This window comes from Rousettus aegyptiacus, unplaced genomic scaffold (genome assembly GCF_014176215.1).
Source record: "Rousettus aegyptiacus isolate mRouAeg1 unplaced genomic scaffold, mRouAeg1.p scaffold_m13_p_4, whole genome shotgun sequence".
Lineage (NCBI taxonomy): Eukaryota > Metazoa > Chordata > Mammalia > Chiroptera > Pteropodidae > Rousettus > Rousettus aegyptiacus.
The window spans coordinates 136,650,901-136,670,902 of NW_023416307.1; the positions used below are offsets into that span (position 1 = coordinate 136,650,901).

The 20,002-nt window shown below is 36.0% G+C and overlaps 1 protein-coding gene across 3 annotated transcripts in view; it reads right to left on the reverse strand.

Annotated features, from left to right (window-relative positions):
- Positions 1-6,935: 6,935 nt before the first annotated feature.
- ZNF385D (zinc finger protein 385D) overlaps positions 6,936-20,002 on the reverse strand; it is a 721,959-nt gene continuing 708,892 nt past the window's right edge. For 2 of the 3 annotated variants that reach the window (XM_016158249.2, XM_016158250.2), the window contains one exon: positions 6,936-18,217. In XM_016158249.2, the coding sequence (XP_016013735.2) occupies positions 17,984-18,217 (234 nt within the window). In that variant the 3' untranslated portion in view covers positions 6,936-17,983. The remainder of the gene's footprint in view (positions 18,218-20,002) is intronic. The other variant, XM_016158248.2, reaches the window with a different exon arrangement.

Sequence of the window (20,002 nt, forward strand, 5' to 3'; positions counted from 1 at the left end):
TTGGCTTCCATTTCATTCTTTTTGTGATACTTGATTCTCCCTAGAATGCCCTCCTTCCTCCCCTCCCCCATCCCTTTGCATAGCCCCAAATTATAACAGGATAAAAAACACAAAATTAAATCAGACCTGTTAATAATTACTTATTTTTCTCTATAAGAAAGGATGCTTGATTTATCTGGATCCAGATCAATATATTTATAAAAAATATGACTTTGAGGTGCTCCTTAAAGAGTTAAGTGTGTAATATGAACCCAATATGTTTACCTAAATAGGTTGCATTTGGGGATATTCACCTCGATTTGTTCCAGTCAGGGTCATTGATCTCTGATTAAGTATCACAGCTCTGTCATCAAGGCCAATACAGAACTCACTATGGTTCTTCCACACTGGATTCAGGGACAGCCAGAGAGGCTTAGAGTCACTGCCTCTGAAGGTATAACTAGGTACAGTGACCCTGCTTGACTCATAAGGGGCCATCTTCTCATTCTTGGTGGGTGTATATGGGCATTTCGCAGTGACCAGTGGATAGCCATTGCTTTAATTCATCCTCAGAATGAACTGTGCTTAGCAATGGCACCAGATTCAGGCTAAAATGAGATGTCAGTCACAGAGGTCTCTTACATCTCCTCTCTTCTTTATTTTTAGCTCTGCTTCCTCTACTTCCAATGGTCTTCTATCTTCCCTTAACTTAGGGCACCCAGTTTTGTCTTTTTCCTTGAGATAGTAACAGAACCATCTGAAAAAAAATCTCCTCTAAGATATTAAGTAGCCCAACATAAAATGGTGAGATTAGAGAATAAAATGGATTGGAGAAACAAAAACCTAAATAAACATAAATATAATATTAGAAATTATTTCTATCATTACCCAGGTACTATTTGTGTGACAATCAGTGGGTTAAATTCTATGTACGTTATTCTCATTGAATCTTTACAATGCAGATACTACTATCTTAATTATACAGACAAGTGAGACTTTCACCGTTGTTAAACATTTTGTCCAGGGTCACATAAGTAGTAAATGGCACAGTCAGTATTTTGATCTACCTTGTCTGGTTTCCAAAGCCAGTGTAGAGTAATTTTCTACTAAATATAGTCGTTCTACATCCAGAATTCTTGGACGGCGATTAGCAAAATTTTGAATAGTTCCAGGTCCTTGCTTTCTAAGGCAACTAATTCATTATTAATAGCAAGAAGAAGAATGGCTACTATTTACGTAATCCTTTCAATGTGCCAGGAGCCTACCTAACCCCAAGCATGATCAGTGATTACAATTGTTGTCTCTGGAGTGAGACTGCCTGGGTTGAATCCTTTTTCCATTATTGTGAGACTTGGGGCCTCCATTCCTTACCTAACACCTCAGTTTTTTCCATTCATAAAGAGGAGAAGAAGAATATTCACATTATCATAGGGTTACTGTGAGAATTAGATGAAATAATATACATATAACTCTTGGCACTGTGACTGCATGTAGGAATTATTCAGTGAAACTTAACTAGATTGTAAGTTTTTATTGTTGTATACAAGACAATGTACTTAGTAATGTATATACATTAGTTCACTTGTTCTTCTTAGTAATTCTATAAATTATGCACTGTGGTTATCCTCATTTTGCAATTAAGAAAGATAAGGCAGAGAGGAGTTATGTAATTTTCCTGAGGACACAGAGCAAGTAGTGGCTGGGCCAGGATTCTAACTCAGGCATTATGCTTTCAAGTCTGCCTTCTCAGCAGCTGGTACTGTGACACTTTACTATTGAACAATACTACTGGTTAGAAAAGCACGTGTCTATTTGAAGCCGAACTGTTTCCATGAAACGTTAACCTCTTGATATTAGTTTTCATTATTAGTTTATAGGCATCACTGAACATAGCAGGGCAATTTTCTTTCTCCTTCCTAATGCTCTACAACCCTCTTCACTCAACCCATCCCAACACTACTGTTTCACTAACTTTTCATTCCAAGTAATTTGCCAAATATATCCTAAGGAAAAGTACAAAACAAATACATGCAGTCCAAAGAAAGTAACAGAATTTTCATGTGTTGGACCAAAAGCCTCTCTTAAACTTAACAAATCCAGATCTATTTAAGCATTAATGCCTTTCCTATGGTGGAAAATAATAACAAGCAATCCATTGAATTGAGAAATTTCTCGGCCAATTTTTTGAGTCAGTTATATATCCTTTGCCACCAGGGGAGGGACATACATGTCCAGATTTCACTCTGCCCCTGAGGCAACAGGGCGTCCTGTTTGACAGCCCAGGTTGTCATATACCCACAATGCACAAAGACTGCCTTTTAGGAATCAGCCACTTTAGAGAAGTTATTTGCCTGCTGCAAATTTGTAACATAGCAACACACACATTTTTAATAAATAAATTGTTCTCCAAATAACTTTATTCACTGAGGAGAGATTTCAAGTTCTTGTCTCTCAGTCTGAATAGCACTTGATGTTCTGTTCTTCCTGTGTTGAATCTAAAAACCACACAAACTTTCTTTCCCCTCTGTAAATTATTATCACAAGTGGAAAATGCCTTGATTTTCAGGGGATAGTTACGCATTGTTTTTCAAAATTCTCCAGAGTTATTAAAGAAACAATGTCAGGGATGAGAGTTTGATTTAAAAGGATGAAACTGTCAGATGTCATTTTTGAATTCGCCGCTAGAACACTGACTTGGCTAAGGAGATATTCTGATTTCATTTCCAGTCAACTTGTACTCTGAGTGCTCCTCTCAAGAATCTTGAGGTTTAGCAGGAGGGAAGGATTGTGGACTGGAGTGACAGAAAAAAAATACGATACAAGATAGAACATTAAATAATTTTTACAAGATTATGTAAAGAATTATGCAACAGAACCAATGAAATCAAGCTCAGTTTCAAGTAATTTCTGTTGAAATGCCAATTATCTCTATTTTCACTCACACCTCATCCTACCTCATTTCTGTCCTCCATGGTCTGTGGTAAATGGATCTAACATAGACCAAAGCCTCTGCCTATAAAAATGTTTCTAGTTATCTAATATTATTTGTCAAGCCTCTATGACTAGAACTTCATCATTTAAGAGGATCACAGCATCCCTTCCTGTGTGACTCTAGACAAATTTCATCTCATTTTTGAACTTTCTGAAATGTTCTCTCATTTGGAAGCCTTCCCTGACCTCCCTTCTCCTATCCCACCTAGAAGTTAGGTACTCTCTCTTTTGGTTCTGATAGTATTTTGTATATTTGTATATACCCCTAACATAATCTACACTTATTTGTCTGCATGTCTATTTACTTTCTAAAGTGTGAAATTCACTGTAGTGGCATAGACAAATGCTATGCCTTAGGCTTTTTGTTGTTGTTGTTGTTGTTTTTTAAATTGCAATTGCTTAGCAAGTCGTTGCTTCAAGAAATGTTTGTTAGATGACTGGCTGGATGAATTAAGTGATAGGACTAATAGTAGAAATCTTGGCATCAATACTTTTAAGGCTCGTTAATTAAACATTCATTAATTTAAGAGATCATTACACAGAGTGAAACAGCAATTGGCTTTGAAGGAAAAAGACTTAGGTTTAAATACCTATTACAGCACCTATTTGCTGTTTGATCTTACTCTGATTGCTTAACTTCTTAGACTATAAACTATCTCCTTCAAAAATTGGGCCTAATAAAGTTGACCTCAGAGAATTTTTATAAAAATTTAATAAAATTATAAAGGGTCTGGTCAATTATAAGTGTACAATAAATATAAACCTAAGAACCTCTCTACGTTTTAAGACATATTTTTGTTTAAGTAAAAATTATTAAAGACCTTCCAGCACATGTAAATACATGCTTAGTCATTTCCTCTTTAAAACTAATGTTCAAACTAATAAATGATTTATCACACACACACACACACACACACAATCCTGAATACAAAATGTCCATTGTTTCTTAAAAAATACATTTGACTTAGGAACTCTGTTTGTTTGTACAAGGCAACAGACAGAAAAAAATAATAATAATAACCACAACAATAATAATAACAACAACAATAAATATTTATATAGCATTTATTTTGTGTCTGGTCCTGTTTTAAGCACTTTATATATATTAAACTAGCTAATAGACATAAGAACAACATAGTGTAGATGTGTTAATAGTATTCCCATTTAACAGGTGGGAAAACACAAGCACGGAGATTAAACAACTGGCGCAAGCTCACACAATTTGTGAATAGCATTGTGGTTGGGCAAATTATTTAAGGTAGCAATGACATGAAGTTAGCTCATTATGAAACAGGTGGTTGGGCAGGAACTATTCAATATTTGCAGAAAATAATAAATTTAACCTTGTCAAGCTAAATATCATGGAAAGAAAGATACTGTGGAAGCATACTGTGCTAGTCCGAGAGATGCATGGTTGGAACAGAGGCTCAGATTCCTACTCAACTGAATGATGTCTTTTCATTGTTTGCTATCTACTGTCCCCTGAAGTTGCAAGACTCACAGGCATGGTGAGTGGCATGCAGGGGGACTCAGCATAGGCACCCAGAGTGCCATTTGGTTTTGGAGCTCACAATAGTTTTTTGACATTTGTCCCTGCAGTAGAATACAGTGATATCTGGGGCATATCAGCTTGTTAGAAGCTGCCTCAGCTATGTAATCATATAAGTTAGTATTTAAACACTCCCATTTTTATTCTGATCTGTCTGCATAATGCTTATATCTACGAAACACATTTACCTGTCCTTTATTATAGAGACTTATGGAGTTATCATGGAAAATCAATCAATCGATAAATTGATCAATCCCGCCGCCCCTCCAAATTTGTTTGTTTTATCTATGGAAGAGCTGCGGTATAAATGAATGTTAAATTCCAAAATAATGTACCTTTTACTTAAATAATATATCAATTCACTACAGGAGATTTATACCAAAGTGGAAAAACCCCTTTTGGAAAAAAAGCCTGCTCATAGTGATGACAGTGTTTTGATGTTGTGTATCATGCCAAATGTCATGAAGGAAGAAGGCCACTAACGAATGTCAGAACTAGTAGCTCTTTTAAGACGGTGGTTTAGTGCACAGAGGAATCACCAAGGAGTTGGAAACAGGAAAGGCATCATTGTCAAAGATTCTGGTGGGTCCCTCTCTTAGATGGAGCCTGAGGATTTGCATAATGAGCCGTCTGGATGATTTGAATAGGCGTGGCCTATGTATCATACTTTAACAAACACTGCTTGAGGGCATCTTCAGTTTTTAAATAGTTAATACTATTTGTTTTAAATGCTTCAGAAACTGTAAAGAATGACAGGAATGATCTCTTAACTCTTATGTCATTACTCTAGATTCTAAAATATACAGGCATTTTTACACCAGAAACTGGGAGGCAATTAATCTCAGACACACTGTAGATCATAACAAGGTTCTCCATTAAGTGATAGGGATATTTCGATCCTCAGAGCTTTCAGGGTGTCATCAGGAAGGTAGATTTGGCCTCGTAATTTTTTCCATCTTATTTAAAATGTCAATTTCCTGTCATACATTTCACCTGCATTAGTTGGACCCCTTGCTTATAGACAATGGGGGCAGACAAAATGCCACATCCGGAAGTCTCAGGTTCTGTGATTTCTGACTGCTGTTAAAGAATTCATTAGGTTTAGCATGGGCTCTCCTTGCTGCTGTGTAATTGAAGACTCTTCTAACATCAATCTTATCATTGAATTAAATTGACTACAGCGCACCGAAGACTACATCAAATGAGTTTTAGGTTTGAGTATAACAGGTATTGCTAAGAGCAGGCAAAGTGTCGATGACTGGGCATAGATTTTGCACTTTGGTTTGAACATCTTAGATCACTCAGCTGCAAAAGGAAAGATGATGATGAGTGGTCTGAGTCTGACGTGAGCTTGGTCATCAGTGCCACCATCATCGTCATCATCGTGGTCACAGTCAGCACTTTTATTCCCCAACAAATTTCATTAAAAGCTGTGTCTTTTAGCCTGTAGTACAATGATTTGTACTTATATATTCTTTAGTCAGAGTCTATGACATTTTGTTATTTTCTCTAGGAAAGAGCCTGATTAAAACTTTTGCATAGAACAGTAGGGAAAAAAATTAGGTATTGGAGTTCTCCAACAAAATATTATCTCCAAAGCTCTCTTACTACTTATCGGGGGGCAACTGATTCCCTTCGCTGGTCTTATTTTATATTTTTTTAATATGGGAATGATAATATTTTACTCCTGTGATCATTGAGAAGATGAAGTAATAATAGGAACAATAATTTTTAAAAAAATGAAGCCTAGGATTTGGCATAGAATCTGGCACTGAATATGCTTTAGTTACCCTCCCTTCACTTATCCAATATAGTTTGGGGTCTGTTATAACTGCACACTAATAAGGTGCACACGAATGGATGGATGGGGGAGTGAAAGAAGGGACAATTAAGAAATTCAAAACTTCATTTTTAATGTATGACACCAACTACTTCTCTAGGAGACACATCCGTCTCTTTCCCAAGTGGATTCCTTCAAAAAGCTACATGTTTTATCAAACACAAAGTACTATGTAGAAAATTTTATTATTAGAAAGGGTCTTTTATATGTCATCTATTTCAACACATTCATTCCATAAATTGGAAAATGGAGAGTCAAAAACAAACTGTCCATACTATTTATCAACCAAACCAGGACACTTCCAAGCTTGAAATGGAGTGCTAGCAATCATTATACCAGTAGAACAGGTGTAAATTGAAAGTATTCCAGGCAAACTAGGATTACTAATCAGTTTATCATGACTTGCCAATGGTCCTTTTAACCAGCCCTTTCTTTCTTGGTTCCGTACTTTTTCTGACCATGCATCCTTTTTAGTACTTCATCCTTGAATTATATAAATGATCAAATAATTAATAAATTATTGAAGATACTCAGATCTTCCTATGAGACCAGTCAGAAGTTAATCTTTAGCTTTCCTCTCTGGCCCTCTCCTGCTTTCCATACTCTTTTCATGAGAATCCCATTTCAGACTCTGCTTCTAGGGGACCAACCTACGATGACAGGATTGGTTGTGGAGAGTAAGCAAGAGAATGTTTGAGAAATTAAAAAAATAGAGGAATATATAGTTTTCAGGGCCCTTTCTGCTTGCCTCCTACCTCAAACTTCAGTGATAACGGTGATGGCCTTGATGGTGCTGCTTTGGCTCAAGAATTAGGCAAGTCCTAAGATTGCAAATAACCCTTTTTAGGAAAGGGTGCAAATTGTTGGTGTAAGTTCTCTGGGAAAAGTGAAATAAGCCAAAGGGGGTTGAGCTGTCTCCTCCCAAAATGATATGTTGAAGTCTCATCTCTGGAACCTGAGAACGTGACCTTATTTGGAAAAAGGATCTTTGCAGATTTAATTAGATGAGATGAAGTCGTACTGGAGAAGAGTGGGTTCTACATCTAATATGACTGGTGTCCTTACGAGAAAAGGAGAAAAGACATCATCCTGTAGAGGAAGGAGATATGAAGACAGGGAGAACCGTAATATGAAAATGAGAGCAGAGATGGGAGTGTGCACGTGCAAGGACTACTGGTGACCACTAGGGGAGAGCTTGGAACAAACCCTCCCTCTGAACCCCTAAGAAGGAAGCAATCCTACCGACACTTGATTTTGGACTTCCAGCCTCCAGAACTGAGAGAGAATGAATTTTTGTTGTTTTAAGCCACCGAAGTGTATGGTAATTCATTTCAGCAGCCCTAGGAGATTAATTCTTAAGTACACAATGGCAGTGAGTTAGTATACACTGGGCTTTTCTTCATAAATCGGTGGGAACCATGTCTCTACCAGGTGTTGCTAGCAATTGTGTCTGTCTCCTGTCTTTCCCACTTCTCTCCTAGAGGGGATCTGGAGAAAAGGAAACAGCAGCAAAAATAGACTTCATTTTCTCCCACTACCCTGTATAGCATTTTACTTTTGTGAAATTCTACCTCGTTGGCTAAATAAATCACAAACTTGCAAAGGGTTATGTTTATTTTGTTTTTTTTTTTTTCCATCGTAACCCAACCCACCTGAAATGCTCTGACACACTTGAAAATAATTCCAGTTAATGAATAAAACATGATAAACTGATAATTAGCTTTTGAAGGTGAACTCTTTAACAGGAGGGTAATTCAGTAATGTTCTAAGTGTTTTCCCCAGCATCAGACCTTAGTTGACATTTGGTTTTAGCTTCAGCATAACCATTCCCAGGCTATGTTTAGAAAGATCATGAACAATTTCCTAGGACTTGGCCAGAAATTATTCACAATGCCTGGATTACACACTTTGAAAAATGTGAGGTTGTATGTTAGTCAAGATTTTAAATCTAGCTTTGGCTTAGGCTCCTGGCTTGGAATACTTAACAGAAAATTATGATCAGCCTTGTTTTTTTAATTTCCAAGCAAAACAACATGAAAGAGACTTTTGATAGTAGATAATTAGCAATTTAAAAATTATAGACGTTAATATCAATCCTAAAATGTCAGTTTATTGCCTAGGCGGACAAGGATAACTATTTTGCATGCTATGGCTAATTCTATATTTTAAATGCTATTTCTAAATGTGGGAAGGAAAGGGAGTTACTTCAAGAGTTGATAAAAATACTTTTGTATGGATTTTTTTTTTCAAACTAATAATCTGGTAGCCTACATTATTTGCAGGAAAGTAGTTGGTGGTCCTAACAAAAGAATCAAATGTATTTAGCCAAGGTATGTTCAGAAGTATTATTTCTAAAATTTTCATATTTGACTTGAAGAAAAAGAGATAAGGACTTGTTTTCATATGAGATATACTTGGTGTTTCTTCCTAAAATCCAATTTCTGTTAATAGCTGAAGCCAAACTCTCCTATAAGAAAATACAAAGAAAGTGACAGAATCCCTTTTTGAATAGTCACCCACTGCCTGAATCAAATTATTCCTGAGTGTCACCTCTAAGGAATCTCACACACACTCCAGTCATTAATTTGTCACAGGTCATACTCTGGTGAAGGGAGCCTTAATGAAATTGATGTTTGCAAAACATTGCCCCTTATAAAACTGCCTATTCAAAATGAGAATCAGAAGTATTACAAGACAAACACAGCAACAATGAATTGGGAGAGAGAATAGAGGGATGAAGAGGACCCTGAAAACTCGCTGGCAAAAGAATATGTGGGGGTTGAGAACCAATCATCCATGCTGGCCATTGCAAAACAAATGATTACAGGGGTCTGGCAGGAAACAATTACTGAGGCCTCAGTGTAGATGATAATAAATTGCAAAACTCTGCTTTGTCTAAAGGGGGCAATCACAGTTCAGTTGCAGCTAACAGTTGCCTAGTAGGAATACAATCTTACTAGGGCTTTCAGATTTTTCTGATTTTTCAAGAGAAATCAGAATATCCAATTAAGAAATTCCTTTATTTTTTAGGAACGGGAGCTAATTAAAATTTGTTTAAAAACACTGTTCAGGCAAAAAACTTTTTCAGTTATATGGAAACATGGACATCTTGCAGCCTCTTAACTGCACTGAGATTTCATTTCAGCTAGGACCAACCACAAGGTTTTAAAGTTATAAATAGTTGTTCTGCCTACACGTAATCAAAATGTACTGTGGTCAGTTTAAAGATGAGAACTCTTGTCATTCTAACAAGGGAGAAAGAAGGGACAATGGAACGGGCATCATTCAGGGACGAATAAAAACAATATTTTATCTTTTTTTCCTTCTCTTTTTCAAACAACACATTTCTTTGGTGAAACAGTCATGATAAACATTTTCTGTGAGTCATTAAATGTCGAGTTTGCACTTGGGACAATTGTGTCTTGGAGGTTTACTGTACTTCTTGAAATGGTAAGATATTACAAATACATAGAGTGAACATGTAGGATACACACTTGATACGATCTAATATTCCCCCCTTCAAAAAAGTCTTAAAATTTAAACTCAGAAGGAAAAAATGTTTCCAAAATTGGATACATTATATAGGAATGAGATTATATAGGAATGAGAAGAAAATAAGCAACCATCTTTATTTCATGAACTAAGTGAAGGATAAAGTCATAAATGTACCAATTTCCTGAAACTACCAGTAAAGTTACGTTTACCTGGACAATTTTCATATTGTCAAAAAGAGAAGATATGATGGCTAAGGAGTTTCTAGACTGCTGAAGGAACCAGGGAACTTTCATCTCGTAAAAATATCACTAGTGTCTCTCTTTTATTGAAACTGAGAAGTTCTTAAAGAAATTGTGATAAAAATAAAGACTAATTTGTTCACAGCTGCAAGCTGAACTTAGTACAGGACCAGAGACAGGATGAAATGTGCTATATATTACATTTCTGAGTCAATAAAATTGATAGCAGCTTCATTTCATACTGGGTAAATTACTGGCATATGGGAAAATTTTATTACATGATTTAAAACAGAAGAATAGCATGATACAAATTATGCAAATTTTCCTGATTATTATTTCTACTTCGGGGCTTTACTGGCATACAGGAGACAGTTCTTTGGGTCTGCAATTAGAATAAATAATAACACCAACATAAATAACCATAATTCAAGTATCGAAATACAAAACATTAAAAAGTTCCATCTTAACAGTCTAAGTCCACCTGGGGCCATCTAAAACCTCTAACTAAAGGTTATTCAGCGTGATTTGGCAAGTTGAAAAGAGCAAAGTCAGTCACTAGCACAGGGGCTGATAAGGTGGCGCAAATTTGCATCCTGAGCATTTTGGCTTCTGCTGCTCAAGTCGAGCTCCCAAACATGCATACGAAGATGGAACATGCTAATTCTACAACAATGAGGCGTCAGCTTAACTGACTGATGAATCAGAGACCCACAGCTGTGTGACTATAGGTACGTCAACTTCTTTAATCCTTGCCTTTTTCTTTTTCTTTTTTAAATCAAGAAAGCCATGTCTACTGTACCTCTTTAATGTTTGTGACAATACTCTGTGAAAAATGAGGTATTATGGTTATCAGGTAAAACTTCATAAAACCTTTGCCAGGCAGTTGATTGATATTGGACAAAGCCCTTCTTGTATTTTCTAAGCTATGAGATTTTTAAGGGAAGAAAAAACACAGTTTTCCCCCTAAATCGTTTTTCTGCAGGGCTACAAAAATGTGGGACAAACCATAATCTATTTTTTTTATTTGAAAATATTATTGATTTTTTTGGAATGTTAATGGCAGAGTTTCCAATCAGAAGCCTGGTTGTCAAAAACAAATACTGCCTTCAATTCGTGGTCACTAAATGCATGGGGATTAAGCTATTCTTAGTCCTTGAGACTAAGGTTTAAATTGGCTCATGTCAGTAAATATACAGTCATTACTCAATTCATTTGATAGGGTTGGTTTTTAGGTCTATTGTTAAGCATAACTGTTTAAAAATAACCAAGCCTCCAGTGTTCGTGAGAGTTGACTGTTTTATCACACATTGGCTAAGGCTAAATTGACCCTCCTTAAGAGGCAATTTAAAATTAATTGTAAAACTCCAGTAAATTAAATATTACTAACAGAAATGATTGATTATAATTAAGAAAAACTTAGTTGAATTAACATAATATTTCAACTGATAAATTTTTAAAATTATGATTAACAAATGTCCCAAGAAAACAATGTTCTTAGCATATAGAATCCATTGTTTTTTTTAGAGCAAAATTGAGTGTTTAATATAACTACATATGACTTTGCTTTGGCATCAGATCAGTCTAATCTTAAATATGTAGAAATATTAACATCGTAAGTATGAGATACATTTTAAAACAATTTTATTAAAATTTATAGGGATTAGACTTAAGATTTGGGAATCAATTTTGAGAGACAAAAGACTTTTTAAAATTTTTTTTACTAAATTCAGCCTTTTGAAAGCATATATTTGTAATCTTATTACTTTTTTTTTTTTTTTCTAGCAGGGAATCATCAAAATAACATGCGAGTTGGCCCAGGTTCCTCATAGATAATTTGTGATGAAGCCAGATACCATGTTCATAATTCTGTGATAATCAATCTGTGCCTAGATCCCTGGCCACAAGGCTTTTCCCCAATATTTAACACTTCCACATATTTTTCCATAATGCCTTTACAACGCAGATGTCATCTGATAAAATCTCCTTGACTATTTCATGAAAGCTAAACTTTCCATAATCTCAAGAACTTTATTTCTTTTCTATTTCTAATAATGTTAGCTCACAGACACAAAAGACACAAAGCATTTCATGGAGGGTCTTTACCCAGTATTAACTGCCCTAGCCCATATTTCTAGGCTGAAATTATACAATAATGTATTTTAAATTGAGTTGACAAGTATCCAATAAAACCCACATTGTTATTTTTTAATAAAATTCTATATCATCTCACCATGGCTTAAAAACTCCATAACAACATCACTTCTCAATGGATTTATATTTCAAGAGATTTAGGCAAATAGCTATTGACTTCAAAAAAAATTTTTATTTCCTGGGAAAAAAACGCAATCTGGGCCCCCAGAAAAGGATTCTCTCTTTGTTAATTTTCTTTAGTCCTGTTTTACCATGTTCTCATACTACCTGTATTTGAAGATTTGATAAAGGTTCAACTTGTATACTTAAAGTCAGTAACTTGTAAGAAATGATAAAATGCATTATCTAACTTAAATTGCTAGCATAATAATATTACTAGAGAGCATAGTACCTTGATATTATATCTACTTATCAACCTCACCCAAGCTCTAAAGTGATTAAGTTTCCTTAGAACTGGTCACTGTACGAATACTTACTTTTAGTTATATTTTTTTTTGTTCACAAATCATTTAGTCTTATTCTTCAGAAATTGCTTTGAGAGCTCACTTATTGGTCATGAAAAGAAAACGATCCTATTTTCTACGGTCTTAGTAAACTTGAACAAACTATACAATACTTCACTTGATCATACACACTAACCATCAGATTTAAGTTCAACTCAGCTATCCAAGGATAAATTTCCATCACTGAGAAAAGGGAAGACACTCTAATTGAAGGTAATTCTTAGTCCTTTCACACTAGAGCATTGATGAGCCAACCAAGGAATTTAACTTTAAACTGTGACTCTTAGTAACTTGCACAAACTTCTAATCAAGTAGCACATGTGAAGTCTTTTCCAAGGCAGCACCTGTCTTCCCTTCAGAATTCTGGTAAGGTATAACTCCATTCTTGGAAGTAACAAACAACCTTACAGGCCTTCTGAGGATGATATATCAACATATCCATCTTTCACCGAAAGCTTCGATACCATTCTCAGAACTCATAAGTGGGAAATGGAGACTTCCCATATAAATGACCCATTTTACTGCCTGATAGTAGACTCTAGTTATTGAAGCATACCTTAGAAAGACCAGCAGAGATGCTCCAGAAATCAGTCTGCCCTTTTCATGAAGACCAACAGCAATCAATATGTTAAACATTCCTTGTCAGGACTCAATTCAAATACAGGCATACCTTAGAGATATGGTGGGTTCCTTTTCAGACCACTGTAATAAAGTGTGTCTTGTGATAAAGCAAGCCCTAATCTTTTGCTGACGAAGGCTTTCACCTTCAATTTGTAAAAAACACAGCACCTGTGATGCAAAGCGAAGTACACTAAAAGGAGGCATTCCTGTAATTCTTGCTGTAACAATGGAAAGAGAAGATAACTAATATCCTTCGGCTGTGGGAGAAGCAGTCTTATTAAGGTGGCCATTAGCTACAACACCTGCAAAACCAGGACCGAATTAGTGAGGGGATCTGTGAGAAAGAACCACAAAAAGAAAAAGGATGAAGCATTTAAATCTGTTGCTTCCTTCCGCACCCTCATTGCCTATTTTTCTATTGCTTTTATTGGGGTTTGTTTTATTCAGAATTTATTATGTTCTAAACTGAGAAAAGAGATGCACTATATCCTTCATGACTTTGTTATAAGTCTGATGTGAATTAGCAACTCCTCTGATAATTCTTGGTGAAGTCCACATTCTGATTAAACGGATGAATGGAGTATACTCAGGATGGAAAAGAATACAGAACACTTTTCTGGACACATGCAAATATTGAATAGCTGTATGGTTCACTACCAAAAAAGAGCAGTTTTATTCCTGAGAGGACTAGAGAAGAGATCCTTAAATGCAGAAATAGGAAACCAGCTCAGTCTTTACACACCCTTACCTATTACTGATGAAGTAGTTAAGGACAAAGCATTAGCTGACTATTCAATTGTTACCCTGCTGGTCAGAGACTAAATCTACAAGACTTGGTCTGCTTTCAGGTTCATTGTTTTCTCCACCGCTTTATGATGGTTTCCCGTGTACAAGTAGGTATTAATACAATGTTATCCATGCTTATGAACACGAAAGTATTTTTATACATCAATCCAGATTTGAAGGAAGAGGTCTATGAACCACAGAATCGTCTTTTAGCTTTGTAATCTGACTTCTTCAGGAAAGTTGAAATTTTACATGGGTGTGGAGACAAATACATTCATTTAAAATGTAATCGTGAGTGAAATTTAATGCCCTTGTCTGCTATATATTGGTTCTGTGCCTTAGAAATCTACATGGGCAGATCCATAATAAGCTCCGAATGATCTTATTTTTAAAACTTTATTGTCTTTTAATTTTTAATCCCTTGTTTTGTGATTTACTGCTCTTTTAATTTCCAAATGAGTATAAACACTCTCTTGGCTAAATAGTTCCTTGGCAGAAAATGTGTAGCACCTTTCAAAAACCTAAACTATATCTCTGATGATAACAGCAGTAAATTATTAAAATGAATGTGAGCAAGCCCAATAGTACCTAAAAATTACAATTCTTCCAGATGAGACAGTGATGATATAAACAGTCAAAAACCAACTGTTTGCTTATGTGAATAGAACAAAGTTTAGGACCAAGTGAGAGGAGCCATTTGTTATGTGTAATCACCTGCTTTCTCAAAAGAAATACAGTACCTTCCCAACAACTGTTTCCCATTTGTCTAGAATGATCTGGATGAGATGCAACAGTTTTTTTTTTTTTCCAGAGGCATTTGACTCCTGCAATGCATTTATATTTGTTTCAAATGAAATCAGAGATGCTTTCTCTATCACTTCCTTGTCATGGGTGTGATGCATGGGATGGGATATATAACCATAAAGTCAGACCACCCTTGGGGATTTTCAGAGCACCACTCCTGACCAATCTGAATTATTGATCTTTATTCATGAAGAAAGTTCCCTCAGGGAAAGGATATAGCTTTATATCAGTCTGGACTATAATAGATGTTGATCTGGTACTGATAAATACATGGAGTGGGAGGAAACAATTCACAGAGAGAATCCACTATAAGTTCTAAGGTTAGGCTTCATCCTTTATTAGGTAGTGAGTAAAAGACAAACTGATGATTACAACTCCAATTTAAGAGACCATTTAAACAAAAATGGTTCCATAGCGAAGTGAGGCAGAAAGGATTTACGTATTTCTGAGTTTTCTCATATGGCTGATGGAGAAATATGGCTGATTTGTTTGTTCCCAGCAAATCATTAAAGTTAGTAAAACCTTGTGATCCAGGACTCGTATCCCACAGGCCCTGACTTCTAGTGGACTGGCTCATTCGCTTTGGTGAAAACCGGGGGAGAACGGCGAAAGCACATGTAGTGAGATTGCATCAATTAACACTAAGTTGTCCAACAGAAGGGCAGGTGTTCTCAGGTGTAGGCTGTTGGATAAAAATTCAGAAAAAGGAAAACTAAAGTTCAAAACGGTCAGAATCTAGTCACACAAGATACAGAGTCCCAAACAACTCACCACCTAGCTGAACTAGCAGATCTGTGGGTGAAAAAAGAAAATGCTGGCGAAGACCAGAGAGTAGAGATGTTGGTAGGTGCAAAATCACCAGATACTCTCAAAAACAATTTTTAATGTTAACCTACATGCTTAACCAAGATGTATAATTTAAAATTCTTTTTTAGCAAAGACTGATGAAATAGTTTTTCTTCTCCTTCCTTCCTGCTTGCCTGCCCTCCTCCTTTCTTTTTCTTTTTCTTTTTCCTATTGTTTTGGTTGTTTGTTTAACAAAAATTATATAAATCTGACTGCTTTAAAGATATGTTTATATGACAAATGTCCGCAGCTAGATGGTAGAGAAGAACTCCAAAGACCATGGTTAATGTCGAGCACCAAGCACGCTATGGGTGTTTCTTAAATATAAAATGACAAATGCTAAATACCTATCTCTCAAATGGTTTCATCTTGAATCCTCTCAAAAGGTTACTACAGTTTAGATAAGAGCAGTTTCAGGAAGGCCATGCCCAGCCCTTCCCATCTTTTTAAATAATCTTTACAAAACCTTTTCAAAAATATTTTTTTTCTCTAAACCTAAATCATGTAGGACTGATTTGTACATGTTTTATCATTGTTCTAAGTTTGAGTGTCACCGTTCTTATGAATAATTAGACTGGCTGCCTCAAACCCCATCATAGTGATAGGTATATGTTAGCTTTCTATGGGAAAAAGCAAATAGCCTTTATCACAAATTAAAGGCACAGCTATTTTTATGCCATTTGTTACCAACTTAATGATAACATGTAACATGGGATGGTTATATAATTATTTCATATAGATTTTCTTTTTATAAGTTATTCTCTTAATCTTTCTAACATATATACAATATACATATATTTATATATACCCCTGATAAATCTTGTTTTAAAGGTAAAACATCAACTCCTTTCAGCCTTATGGTGAATATCAAAGGCTTTCAGTATTTCACAACTTCACTAGAGAAATGATGGTCAATTGCATCTCACCGGTATTTTTTTTTTTAACATTATATTCTTGGTTTGCAATTAACTCAGATTCATTTTTCTTGTTTTACTAACATTTAAATATATATTAATTGTTTATATCATGTCAGTAGGAAATAAAAAGAAACAACAAAAAACCCACAATAGCTAATGTCTACCATCATATTCAAAGCAGACACCTTTGAGACAAAGGTTTGCCTAAGAGACAACCCTACTGGTATGATATAAAGGGATATTGCAGAGATACAATATTCTGTCTTTATTGGATATGAACATGAGAAATTTTTACTTTGCCTTATCATCCTAGGTTATGATTGTCCCTTATCCATGAAATAAAAGAGTGGTGTAGTTTTCTTCTTCGACACCCACGAGGTATGGTTTTACCTATTTTGCAGATTCAGGTTCATCACAAACAGTTTCCTATTTCCAGCAATACTTCTTCAAGGTGGGAAGATGATACTTGGTAAGAAATCATCTTTGTTAACATCTCCCCCACCTCTGTGGTTGGCCCTGTTCTATTGTTCTGATCTGAAAGTTGTCTTAGAGCTGGACAGGAGGGGAGGATGTGGACCAGAGAGACCTCCACAACACCGTCGGGTGTGCTTTGTTTTTTGACTGCTTACTGGCATGAAATAGTTGTTCGTTCTACCTTTGCAATTCTTTAAAACCTAGTGGCATAGATTGAGACACAGCACTATTGTTTTACAAGACATCTACTGTATCTATTTTTGTTGGGATAAATACCCAGTAATTGCTGTCATAGCAAGAGGACCAGCACGGGTACTACTATTCACAGTGTTGCTTTTGTTTTTTTCTTTTTTTCTTTTTTTGTATTATTTTAATCTACAGGGTAAATTATTATATATACATTGGAACCAGTTAATGCCCTTAGACAATATATAGTTGTTTCATAAAGCAGGAAGAACAATGCAGAGGGAAATAGGTGCCCAAAAGCACAGTCACAAAGGCTTCAGAAGTTCTAGATACCACAACAAGTCAATGCTGGAGATCACTTCTAAAACAATCAGTGTTCAAGAGGAATGCTTTAATTTGGAGAAAATACCACCCCTTCCCTCCCATTCCCAAACCTCCCTCCCTCCCCTTTTTGTTTTAATAATCTTTTAAATTCACTATCAAAAGTCCTGGCTCTTCAGATATACTTTAAACTATAAATAAACACTGCATAGTTCTCTTTTGTTTGTTTTGTTTTTTGTTTTTTGAAAAATTATTGCAGTACAATTACTCCCGTTTGGAATTCAGTAAGGAGCAAACAGCACAGGCGTGTGGGCGGTCCGAATGGGTCCAGGAGCTGGCCGCAGGAGGGCTGGCGGAAGGGCGGAAGTCTGGAACAGTGTCGCTGCTGGGGCGGTCCGAAGACTGAAGGGGGAATTCACTGCCACAGCAGCAGCGGCTGCCGCGGCTGCCAGCGGGTTTGGTAGAATTCGTGGAGCCAATGGCTTTGAAGGTTCTTTTGAAAATACTAATTTTACCTGCAAGGGAGAGACAGAAAAAGAATAGAAGAACACAAGTTTGGAGTCTGCACTTGGAATCCAAACTGGCGGGCAGCTTTTAAAATACAGCAGGAAACAACTACGAAGATAAACTCATACTTGTGAATTGACATTAAAAATACTGGAAAGTGTAGATCATCTTTCCTTTGCAGGAGTCAGTAGATGCCTGAAAATGGCCGACCTCAGATGGGGAACAGTTCCCCCGAAAAGTACTCAGCAACCTTATTTTTCTTGATACATATATTTCGTAAGGAAAGTATTCATCTTGAGAAAAAATCGGAAATTTTACTCCTTTTACATACACAATAATTGTCATGGAATAGACATTTTAAAATAGCGATTCATTAATGCTGTCAGTTACTATTAGACTATCCAAGTGCATCACTGATTAGCATAGAGAAGTGTGAGGTCTTAATCAAGAGAAATAAAAATAACGAAATCCCACTTTCAGTAAAGAAGAAAACTTATCTCCCCAAAAGTTTGACATGTTCTAATTTTTCTTTACAAATAGTAACAACATTCTCTCAGTCCTACTCTACAAAACCATTTCCTTCTCTAGCTACTACCATCAGTAAGATGTCTGTTCTCATGGAGAGAATGTTCCCATTTATGAAAATAGTAACACAGTGATAGTTCAGGAAGTGTTGCATGCTAATATTAACACGATTTGACTTCTCTGTTTAAGAACCATTCACTTGTTTGTCGAAAGCTGCATCTGTGCTGGTCAGAGCACTCAAGGTTGTAACAAGTGGTGCTGAATTCAGTCTCCCAATGCAGCTAAAATTGCTTCTGTATAAGAGTAAAGTAACTTCATTTGCATAGAAATGAGTGATGCTACTAAACTAATTGGGTCAACTCATACTTAGGCCTTGTAATAGATGATTGCAGTTTTCCTTTATATTTTCATGTGTCAATAGCACACAATAGCACCAATTACAGTTGGCCCTTGAATAATGTGAGGGTTAGGGGTGATGATCACCCCCTCCGTACAGTAAAAAATACATGTATAATTCATGTCTTCCCCAAAACTCAACTATAGTCAGCCCTCCACATATGCAGATTTCCATCTGTGGATCAAAAATATACTGTTTTTGATACGAGGTTGGTTGAATCCATGGATGCAAAACCTGTAGATGCAGAAGGCTAACTGTATTTGTGGAAAAAAATCCACAGATAAGTAGACCTCCACAGTTCAAAACTGAGCTGTTCAAAGGTCAACTGTATTAATAAGATCTATTTTGAAGAAAACAGATTTCAAAATGCACAATTCAACACATACCACAGATCAGTTATCCTCAACTTTGCACTGTGCCCTGGGTCCCTCTAATAAAATTCCAGGCGAAGACATCAGTACTAGTATGTTTACTAACCTAAAAGGCACATTTGAAGTAAAGGGAAGAGGCTACTTCCCATGAAGTATTTCCCAAGCATTATATAGCGACCTTGGGTGAATGAATAATTAAATAAAAATAAGCCATACCTTTCCATACTGTGTCATGCAAAATTCAAAATATTATTGAGGGTATCAATAATACCAATGCTTTGTCTCTTAAAAGTATTAAAAAGGATAGTTGGTCAAAGAGATGGGGAGCATGGTAGAGGGAATGCAGTTAGCATTAATATGGCTAGGTGCAGGGCCAGGGGATGAAGGGAGCAATTGGGGGGATCGTTTTGCGAACTATATAGATGTCTAACCAATGTATACTTGGAACTAATTTAAATAAATAAATTTAAAAAATATTAAAAATGAGATGCAAAAACTTG